Source organism: Lagenorhynchus albirostris, chromosome 16, assembly GCF_949774975.1.
Source record: "Lagenorhynchus albirostris chromosome 16, mLagAlb1.1, whole genome shotgun sequence".
NCBI lineage: Eukaryota > Metazoa > Chordata > Mammalia > Artiodactyla > Delphinidae > Lagenorhynchus > Lagenorhynchus albirostris.
This window is the reverse complement of record NC_083110.1, coordinates 37,017,598-37,028,714: the sequence shown is the minus strand read 5'-3', so window position 1 is coordinate 37,028,714 and position 11,117 is coordinate 37,017,598. Positions and strand designations below refer to the sequence as shown.

Below are 11,117 nucleotides of genomic sequence, written 5' to 3'. Positions count from 1 at the left end.
GCACAATCCTGCTCCCAGAGCTCCAGGCTCCAGGACTGCGGGGTGAGGATGAAGTTCTGGTCCTGTCTGGCCCGGCCCTCTGGTGAGTCCAGGCTGTAGCTGTCACAGGCGACTCCCCAGGGCACCAGACATGGCCTGGACTTCATCAGCCCCCTCCCTAGACCTCAGAGATCTGGGGAATCTGGGCCACCACCATCCCTAGGGGTTAATCCACTAGAACACCTCAAAACAACCCTGTCTAAACTGGAAAGCCCTGATGGAAAGCAAGATTTCTCTCCAGCTCCTTTTCCTCCTGCTAAATTCCAGTAAGATTCATGGCATGATCGTATTTTAGTAGTTATCGTACATACTGTGATCTCACAGTTTTCTTCATTAAACCTACTGCTACCCAGGCAAATGTGTGACCACATTATATGCTTACACTCTAGGACTCTCTCTCCTCCCTCTTCCTCTCTCTCTCACATACACCCACAAAGAGATACATACATATATATACATGCATATATATGTATGTGTGTGTGTGTGTGTGTGTGTGTGTATATATATAATATACATATATATATATATAATATATATATACACACAGCTATGAGATGATTACCTAAATCAAACAATGGTTTCTTCTAGATGGTAGCATTTGGGGTGATGTTTTAACTTTCTTATTTATACTTTCTCTTTTTCTTAAATCCTTATAATTAGCATAGATCATTATTTTCAAATGCAGCCATCATTATTCCAAAAATATAATAAATAAGATAACATAAATTATATAACTGACTCACTATCTATACCTTAGTGATCGTTAGTGGTTGTTCATTTTTTTATGGGTTTTCCTTTCACATCTTTTGGATTTCCTTGATTTGTACCACTGGTGTTTCCTGCAGCTTAATTTGTTTAAGGTGTCCCACAGGCACTGTGGAGTCACAGATGGCAAATACCCTGGTGGGTCTTAAACAGGGGAAGGGGCGGAGCGGTTTAGGGTGGGTGACATACACAGATCTCTCTTCTGAGCTTCACACCACATGGACATCCATTGTTACCACCTCCACCAGAGTCAGCTCCGCCCAGAGCCTTAGACAGGATCAGTTATTCACTGGCGGTCACACACCTAACACAGTGGATGTTTGCCCTCCTTTAGGCCACCAGCATTTGCACCCCCTTTGGATGTTCAGAGAATTGCTCCCCATATGAACCTGTGGGAAACAGACTTACTCAGAAGCAGAGAGGTGGTTAGGAGCTCAGGTTCCAGCTTGAGCCTGCCCAGATAGGAAGGCCAGCCCTGCCACTTGCAGGCTGTGTGACTCTGGGCAACTTACTTCACATCTCTGTGCCTCAGTTTCCTCATCCATGCGATGGACGAGATAATAGCACTTTTGGGGCTGTGTAGATTGAATGATTAATCTAGTACTTGGCCAATGTCAGCTGTAACCATTCCCCCACCATGAAACCAGATGTCCTGGACGCTCACTTTTCCAGCTCCCTGGCTGTGGGGTATGGACATGTGGTCCTGCCTGGGCCAACCAGAGGCCCCTATGCAGGACATTTTTTTTTTTTTATGGAGCAAGTGACCCAGGGAAGCTTGGTAGCAGCAATGACCAGATGTCCAGTGTGCAGGGCAGCATGGCCATGCCCCGACTTATCAGGGGCAGAAGCAGCACCTTCCAGAGGCGGTTCCCCTGCCTGACCACAGCTGAGGTCCTGCCGAGTAGCTCCTTGCTTCTGCCTACTATTCAGCCTGGGCCCCCTGCTTGCCCACCCAACACTGGGTGCAGCCCTGGCTCCTCTCAAGATATCCTTTTACGCTTCAACCAGCCACAGACTTTGCTTTCTTACAATGAACTGCACCGTCCATCCCCCCTGCCTTGTCCTGAGGTCCTGGCTCAGTACCTAAATCCCCACCACAGCCTCCTGCCCCATTTCTGTGTTCCGGCCTGTAGCCAGGGCCACTGCTCTGCCATGCAACCTCCTCCCATGTCCCCCTGCTTGAGGACCCCTCAAGGCACCCACTGATGTGCTGTGAGAGGGGCTGGACCAGGCCGTCCACCCCCTTTCCCAGGGTAGCCCCAGCCACAGACAGGCTGGACCTTCACCATCAGGATCATTGCTGGAGACTTGACCCAGCTCTCAGGCACCATGCTGGAGCACCAGAGGGTAGGACCCCAGCTCTTCTCCCATCTCACTCACCCTCCTGCTTCCTGTGTGCCTCCATTTGCCAAACAGCCCAACATGAAGCAGATGCCCCGTCTGTGTGTCAGTGAGGGTCATGGCCACCCACACAGCTTTAATGCAATGAAAGGATACAACTTCGAAAGAAAAAGGATACAGCCCGAATCACAGCTGTGGGCAAAGAAACCTGTCTCCAAGGTCCCCAGTGGAGAGCGCTCAACTCACACTTCCTGGTTTCTATAGGATTAGCTGCCTAAGGACCTCCTTGCTACCTTGCAGATCAGGGTGGCTGGCAGTGAAAATAGCCTGCTAATCCAGGCAGCTTAGAATAGCAAGGGTATCAGAGGCTACTGGCTTCCTGTCTCCTGCTCCAGGAAAACATAAGGTGACCGGGGAAGAAAAAGTTACATTTAAAGAACAAGAACGGCTACCCTCCTTCCAGAAGGCACTGTCTCCCCAACGCCCATTCAAAATCGCTTTCCTGGGCTTCCCTGGTGGCGCAGTGGTTGAGAGTCCGCCTGCCGATGCAGGGGACACAGGTTCGTGCCCCGGTCAGGGAAGATCCCACATGCCGCGGAGCAGCTGGGCCCGTGAGCTATGGCCACTGAGCCTGCGCGTCCGGAGCCTGTGCTCCGCAACGGGAGAGGCCACAACAGTGAGAGGCCCGCCTACCGCAAAAAAAAAAACAAAAACAAAATCGCTTTCCAAAAATTCTTTTCTAGGACGCGGCACAAACCAAAACACATTGGAGAATATTTGTTTTTAAAATAAAAGTTTTATTCTATGGATTTCATATCTTACTATATGATGTTTAGACCTCACACGTGACTTCTACTACAAAAAATAAAAACAAAATTATACATATAGGCAGGGCATGTAAAACGCCTTCTCTGAAGAGAAGTGGCCTGCAGGGAAGGCATGCTGCCACCAGGGGGCGGCAGCACCTCCCAAGGAAAGAAAGGCTGGGAGGTTTACCTTAGGACAACGCCTGCTGACTTTCACCCCTCTTATAGGGTCTCTCCCTGTGCCTAGAGGAACAGGGCAGTACTGTGAGGTTAGCAGGGCCAGGCCCACCACCCAGTTGGTTCAAAGGCTGGGAGCATAACAGAGTTAGGGGTCTCCAGCTGGTGGCTCCTGCCCCTCCCCACGCCACCACCAGTAACGTGCTTCCTTAAGTCCATGCCATTTTGGCCATCAGTTTTTGAGAGAGACAATTCCACATACGGTCCTGATTTCTGGCCTCTCTTGAGAGCTGCACTTGGCCTGGCACTAAGGAGCCTTCACCTAGGACACATGAGCTCCAGGTGTCAGGTTGACCCTCACCTCCCCTTCCCTCCGCTCTCCCCAAGCCCAGTGGGCTACACACACTTTCATTAACATAATTATATAGTCTTTTGAGTAGAATCTGCGGTCTAAGATTCAGAAATTGGCCAGAAGTAGATATGGACCTAGGACCCTGGCCTTGTTAAGGTTTTACTTCTCTTCCAGATAAAAGCAGAAAGAAAAGCAAATCTCAGTAAAAATTGAGAACTAAAATGGATCTGAATTCAGAATGTCTCATTTTAGCCTCATGAGCACTTTTGGGGGACTTTTAGAAACCTTAATGGAATGACTGCTGTTTGGGAGGTCATATATTGAGATATAATTTGCTATTTTTCCAGCCACTATAGGTATTTTCTCTTCCATTGTCCAAAAAGCAAGCCAAGACTTCCTGTTTATTGGCTCAGTGGCTCCTGTGTTACCTGCCTAATGATGGTATTGCCAGAAAACCACCAGGGCTGAGATCCTGGGAGAAGATCCAGAGCACGTTGGAGGATAGAGGCGAAGACACCGACACGGCATGGGGACGCTGCTTGATGCTAAGAGAGGGTATTCCTAGGTGGGAGGTGCTGGGGAATGTTCTGTAAACTGGAGAGACAGGGGAGGGATTTTAAAAAGACAGACTGCCTGTCCTACCAGAATAGGATTACGGTAGAGAACAGATTAAATTAGATAGAGAGAATTTAAGGAATGTGATGATTCTTACCCCAGAATTATCGAGTAAAATTCATACCTGCTGATGTGATGTTCTGTGGCAACATTATCTGCCAGCTCTTAACTGGGATGGAAGGTGGCAGAGAGAGCGTGGGCAAAGTCATGATTAAAAGTGACTGATCTCAAGTCGATATAGGAGAGTAGGAGAGAAAAGGGACGAGACAGGCTTCAACTGCCATGGGGACTTTGGGAACGCGGCCTGGTGACAAGCAGCAACTGCCACATTAATAAACTGTAAGTCGTCACCTCCATAAGTCATCTTGGCGTCTGTCAATTTGAATGGCTACAAAGCAACTTGCATCTACATCGATTTTTACCAAAATGAACTCCATCTTAAAAAGTTGACTTGGGAGATGTTTTCTTGTGCTTCTTCATAAAATTAATTAACTTTAATTTTTTTTCAAAATGTCTCTCTTGCTTATGGATGACGTGCTCACTATCAGTAGTCATTCTGTTTGCGGCCATAGCCGAGGTTCCCAGAGAAGTGTGGGTGGGCCAGGGAGGACACACCAGTGCAGACATCTCAGGGGTCCTAGGCTTGACCTCACCACCTCTTGCCCTGCATCGCTTTGCACATCAGCTCATCATGGACCTCAATGCTCACTGCCATAAAGTCAGGGGATGGACTAGAAATGTAGAATCCCTTTCAATTCTAAATTTCTATTGTTTTAGTATAGTGCACTTATGCCTGTCAAACTGATTCCGAAGAAATTATAGAGCAATCCGACAAGTCAGAGGAGAACAGCTGTGCATCCATTTTAACAGATGTCGAAACCCTTGTGCGAAGCTGGTCTGTCAGGAATGAAGCCAGAACCGGGCATTTCGTTCATTCCTCCCACGAAGGTCTGTCGAATGCTTGCTATTTGCCCACATTGCTCTAGCTGCTGGGGATACAGCAGCGAACAAAACAGCAAAGATCCCTTATGGAACTTACCTTCTAGTGATGGGAAATACAAGAAACAAGACAAATCAGTAAAAAAGAGTAAGCAAAACGGTGCAAAGTGCTCAAGAGAAGGGCAATAGAAAATGTTGGGGAGGGGAGGAAGGGTGCAAGTTGCAATTGTAGACAGGGAGTCAATGCCTGTCTTAAGTCCCAGTTTTTTCATCGTCCACAATGCCACACAACCCGGCTGGGCTGAGCAGACGCATGGCAAGCTGGGAAGGATCTGAGCACAAGTGGGGCAGTCCTGGGGTCTTATTCTTGTACTGCTTCTCCAGAACCCATGGTCTTAGGAAAGTCAGCTGACCTCTTGGAGTTCAGTTTCTTCTGTAGTAAAATGGGAATTAAGTATCTACCTCCTGTGGGACTTCTCTGGTGGCGCAGTGGTTGGGAGTCTGCCTGCCAATGCAGGGGACACGGGTTCGAGCCCTGGTCTGGGAAGATCCCACCTGCCGTGGAGCAACTAAGCCCGTGTGCCACAACTACTGAGCCTGTGCTCTAGAGCCCACATGCTGCAACTACTGAGCCCACACACCACAACTACCGAAGCCCGTGCGCATAGAGCCTGTGCTCCACAACAAGAGAAGCCACTGCAGTGAGAAGCCCGCGCACTGCAACAAAGAGTAGGCCCCGCTCGCCGCAACTAGAGAAAGCCCGCGCGCAATGAAGACCCAACACAGCCAAAATTTAAAAATCAATCAATTAATTAATTAATTTTTAAAAGTATCTACCTCCTGGGCATATCATGTGGATTAAATGACATAACATACATCATTGCATGGTGTGGAGTCTCAGATTCCAAGCCCATGAGGTGCCCTCTCCTGTCCCACATGGGACGGCAGCCCTTCTAATTACTCTTCTTCCTCACGTGGGACGGCAGGAGAGGGAGGCTCCCCAAAGCTTCAGCCCCCTTCTGGGCACAGCCTCCCGGTGGGCAAATTGTAGCCCCACACAGCTCCCAAAGGGGCCCGGCCTGCAGGGCTCCTGACCTCCTTCACGGAGGGTGGGGCCTCCAAGCCTCACTGTAGAAATGGGGGTGCTTCTTTGTTGCCTCTGTGGAGCACTGCTGCTTCCTTCCAGATGCAGAGGAAACGGCTCAGAGGGTCCATCTCCTCTCCTCCAGCCCACTTTTCCTGCTGCAGCCAGAGGCCCCCTGGAAGGGTTTCTTGGAGCCGGCCCTCCAGGGCCCTGGTCTGAACTCCTTTCCTTCGATGCCTTCCTATGTCTCCATCTCAGAGGCCCACCTCCCCACTAAGTCTGCCCCACCTGGGCCTTGGAGCAGCCTAGACACTACAGCTCAGGACCACCTTCTCCCCAGCACTGCCCTCCCTGTCTGAATCACCAGCTCCTGCTGGACTCTGAGGCTCAGCTCACATCCCCACCCCCCAGGAGGCCTCCAGGGGTACCCTCCTCCCCTACCCACAGGTCTGACTTGGGCATGCCCCCCGACGTGCCCAGCACCCCGGCACAGGCCTCTGTTCTGCGTCTGTCGCACTGCACCCTAATCATCTCACACCCTGAACAAGGACTATGTTCGACTCACACAGTGGGTCGAACTCACTGTGCCCCCAGCAGGGCCTGGCACACAACCTGGCACAGCACAGGTGCCCAGGGAGGCCAAGAAATGAATGGATATACCTCTGGCTGTGGAGAATGGGTGGGAGGTGGGGGGAGTGGGAGACAGAGAGATAGGTGTGGGCTGGGCCAGGGGGACAGGCAGCTGCCTCGGGCAAGGTGGGAGCCTGCCGTGGAGATGGAGAGGGGATGCGGAGTCTGCGGGTGTTTGGATGGCTGACTCGCTGCTGGCTGAGACCCCCACCAGCTCCTTCCCACCCACAAGCCTGAGTTCTGTGACCGAGGCCCCAGAGGAGGGGTTGGAAACTGCAGGTCAAGTGAACAAATCTTGAAAGTGAGGTGGAAACCACTCAAAAGAACTGCAGTGACTTGAAAGAAATTCCAACAAAGGGCTTTCACACAGACTGGCTTGTGTTACAGCAGAGTGTATATGACCTGAGGTTTGCATTGTTAGGAATAAGGACAAATGTGGATAAACAGCATAGGTACTGAAACTCAACATGCATCAGATAGTAAACGGTACCCAGAACTCTCCCAGTCTTCACAATGTCTCAAGCCTTAAGGTTTTGTGCATGCTCACTTCCTGAGAGTTAAGGGGTGTGTGTGCGTGTATGTGTGCATGTATGCGTTGTTTCGTTTTCCCATTTCCACGTATTCAGAACGAGAAGAACCAGGGACCAGGTGTTGGTTGAATTATTGGTCCCAATTCCGCCGGCCCCTGTAGGATTATACACTCACTCATGACCTCCCCGTTGGCCATATGCACACCTCACCCCTTAACGTTGGGCTTGGCCGCCTACTTGTACTGGCCGAGGGGACATTAGTGGAAGCAAGCCAAGCAGAGGCTTGAGCTGTGCTTGGGTATTTGGACTTGTCCTGCTGTGCTCTTGGCGTAACCATGAGAGAAGCATGACCGGGCAGCCCAACAGTCCTGAGAGAGAAAGCAACCTTGGAGTCAAGTCCAGCCCAACCCCAGCCAACCCACAGGCCCATGACTGAGAAACAGGGGCTCTGCATTGTTGGCCACTGAAACTTTGTCACTTAACAATAGTTGACTAATCTGGATCATGCTAATAGTACTGTTTACTCTGTGATGACACTGCCGGGCACATGCTGGCCATTTCCCACATGTCTTCCCATACAATCCTGACAACATCCCTCAGACACAGGTGTCATCATCTCCATGTTTGCAGAGAAGTACGCCGGGACTCAGAGAGCTAGAGCAATTTGCCCAGGCTCAGGGCCAGTATGTGAAAGGGCCAAGATCCCAGTCCAGGTTTGTCTGCCTCCAAAGCCCGTGCTGGGTGCCAGCCTTGCCTCCGCATGGAGCGAGAGTTACGGTGACGGGAGCAGAGCCCTCGCTCTTGAAAATGTCAGAAACACTTGATGCCATTTGTCACCATACCCTGCCATTAGCAAAGCGCATCATTTCACGACATTACTTCCTTTAAGCACGTCCCGGGGGCGGGTTGACTTTTTCCAATTATGACTGAGCTGTTCATCCTCAAACGCTCAAGGAGACGGCCCTGCGGACAACTGTGACCAGTCTTTTCGGGGGAAGGCCCCATGAGCCATCTCAGCCTCAGGACCGCGTGCTGGATGCCCTTGTTCCAAACCACCTGTTAACTGTGAGAAGTCATGTGCCGGGAGAGATGGTGGCGCTCGCGGAAGTACTCGTGGCAAACGGGGCACGTGAGGGCCTCTTCTCTCAGCCTCTTAGAATGCAGGTCGGGCCCCACGTGCTCCTTTTTGTGGTGGGACCGCATGTGGAAGACCAGGTCGGAGGTCAGGCGGAAGGAGAGGTTGCACTTGGCGCACCAGTTCTGGGTGGACAGGCCCAGGGAGGTGAGCGTGGGAGGCAGCAGGGCCCAAGAGGCGGTGGAGGAGCACGACGGAGGTGTGGGCACCTGGGCCGTGGCATGCTTGAGCCGCAGCATGGGGTCACCCAGGAAAGTGCCGCAGAGAGGAGCATTTGGTGCCACCCTTTGCAGGCTCCAGAAATCACCCACCAAAAGCTTGGAGTTGGAAAGTCGACCCCAGCAACTGACATCCACTGTGTTGATGAGTCCCAGCAGCTCCCCCAGGGTGTCTACGGGTCCGCCTGCCTGGAAGACGGAGGCTGGCCCCGGTCTTCCTGCTGGACTCCTGGTTGGCTTGCTGAAGGCACTTCTCTGCTCCCCATGGGCCCCACTGGGCCCCACTGAGAAGCAGGTGATGCTAGCCGGGTCCCTGGGGTTGTCCAGGGTCAGCTGCTGGGGGCCCGGCTGGCCTGCAGGGCCACTGTGCACCCTCTCCTGGGCCTGCCTGCCCCCAAGCCTCTTCTTGAGCCGAGGCACCTCCATGAAGGCGCTCTGCCCCTGTTCCCAGCAAGCCTTCCGGGGCCTCAGCTTTCCCAGCCTGAACTTGCCCGGGGCTGCTGACAGCGCCATCTCGGCACAGGCCTCATCCCGGCCACCGCTGCCCGGGGCAGCCTCAGAGCCCAGGCAGTTTGTTTTCTCCAGCAGCACTGGCTTGCGGCCCCAGCCCTGCTCGGGTTCACTAAGCCGCCATCTGTTTTCAGCTGAAGGGCTCCGCAGAGCTCCCTTCCCGGCAGCCATGGGGACCGCAGGGCCTGGACCAGCTGAGCAAGGTGGATGCTCCAACAGCTGTCAGTCTCTGAGGCTTCTGGGCCCAGGGAGGGGCCGTGAGATTGAAGGGCTCCCCTGGTGCTTGGGTCGGCACACTCGGACCACAGGGCTCTGCAGAGAGAGGAAGCAAAAGGCAGTGAGAAGTGTGCTCTCCACTCAAGGAGGAGCACGCAGGTTGTAGGAACTTATAGAAAGCCTTCTCTCACCTGGGACCTTGGTGTCTCAGGGCAAGTGCTGGTAGGAGCATGAACTCGGGGCAGACGAGTGTCCCTGTGAGTCCAGGCTTGGTCAGTCCTCAGCTGTGTGATATTAGACAAGCAGCCCTTCTAATTAATCTTCTTGGCTAACTTGGCAAGAGACAGTTTTTGTCCTTTGCATCCAAAGAACCCTGACTACTACAGATGCAGCAACTCACCCTGACTCAGAGGACAATGCTTTCACCTCCAGGACTCCATCGGGGGCGGCGGCGGGGGAAGACCACAGCGCACAATGCTCCCACCCAGAGGCCAGGCTCAGTACTGCCCCCCATCTGTCAACCTCCAGGCAGCAGCTGCTATCTTTTAACAGCAGCACAAGGCTTCTACCAGTTTGACTTGGTTGACAACTCTAATATGTTTGCACCCTGATTTAAAGCAGTTTTTGTTCCTTGCTGCTCAGTATGCTAATTTTTCTCCCAAATCATCAGAAATGTCAAGACACTACAAGCACTTGGAGACAGGAGCTGCTGCAGCACAGGTGACCAGAGGGTAACAGCTGGACAGTAACATCCAGACATGGTGGGTTGGGTCTGGAGCTGTTCCTGTTCCCTGCTCCCACACCTGGGGGCAGCCATCTCTCCACCAAGCCCTGCCCCTGCACCAAGTGTGGGTCTCCCTCTCCACTCTCCTGAAGTGACCACAACTGTTCTTCACACATTCATCCACTTGCTTCTCCTCTGCTCACCTGTCAACTGTCAAATGCCCTCTTGTGACCACCTGTTGGGCACTAACAGGTGAATCAGCTTCTGCTTTGCCCTTGAGGCGCTCACGGCTGCAGGGGAGACACACAATGGCCATAAGTGAGGGTGGTACCCAGGAGGAAAGGGAGCCATCAGCCCTTCTGGGAAGATGTTCATCCCTGCCCTTCCCTGATCTGCTCCACCAGCAAGTTCTTAAGGCTTGCAAGCCCATCTTCAAGCGCTCCCTCAGCTTGTGAGAGGTTTGCTGGACCACACTCAGCTGAGTGTTCCGAGTTGTCATCATTAACAAATATGTCTCCTGAGCCCAGGAGGACCGTGAGGAGGGGACAGCTCCGCTCCTTCCTCACAGGAACATCACTTGAGTTCATCTTAGCTCCTTCCTCTTGCCCTGCCTCCTGCCCCACCTGGAAAAGGAAGCACAGGTGCCTGCCCTCCTTCTCACTATCTTGGCAACAGGAGTCTGTGACACACGTTTTGCATATGTCACCTCCTTCCATCTTCAGCACACATGGAGGGTCATCACCCTCTTTCACAGATGAAGAGGACCCAAGTCCTGCAATACTAAGCATCCTGCCCCATGTCACCTGCAAGGATGAAGCGCAGCTGGGATTGAAACCCAAGTGTGTGTCGCCAAGCCTGCTTTGGTTGCACTGGCCATGTCGCCCTCCCAGAGCCCCCAGAGGTGAACACCAAGTCAACCATGTGACCCAAACACCAAATGAGGGTATGTTGAGGGTTTAGGTCTCCTTTTCCTGCCTCCTCTCCGACTTCTCCCAAGCTTTTACCCCATCAAAAAGTCAAATTCTTTGTCTAACCT

General features: G+C 52.3%; 1 protein-coding gene across 1 annotated transcript; it reads right to left on the bottom strand.

Moving 5' to 3' along the window:
• Window positions 1-8,337: 8,337 nt before the first annotated feature.
• Window positions 8,338-9,312, bottom strand: ZNF488 (zinc finger protein 488). Its single transcript, XM_060125338.1, has one exon. It carries the CDS (start codon window positions 9,310-9,312, stop codon window positions 8,338-8,340), a length of 975 nt encoding a protein of 324 aa, XP_059981321.1.
• Between the last annotated feature and the right edge of the window lie 1,805 nt (window positions 9,313-11,117).

What these genes read in the sequence shown, in the direction of transcription:
- ZNF488 (XM_060125338.1), bottom strand. Translation starts at nt 9,312, where the DNA reads ATGGCTGCCGGGAAGGGAGCTCTGCGGAGCCCTTCAGCTGAAAACAGA.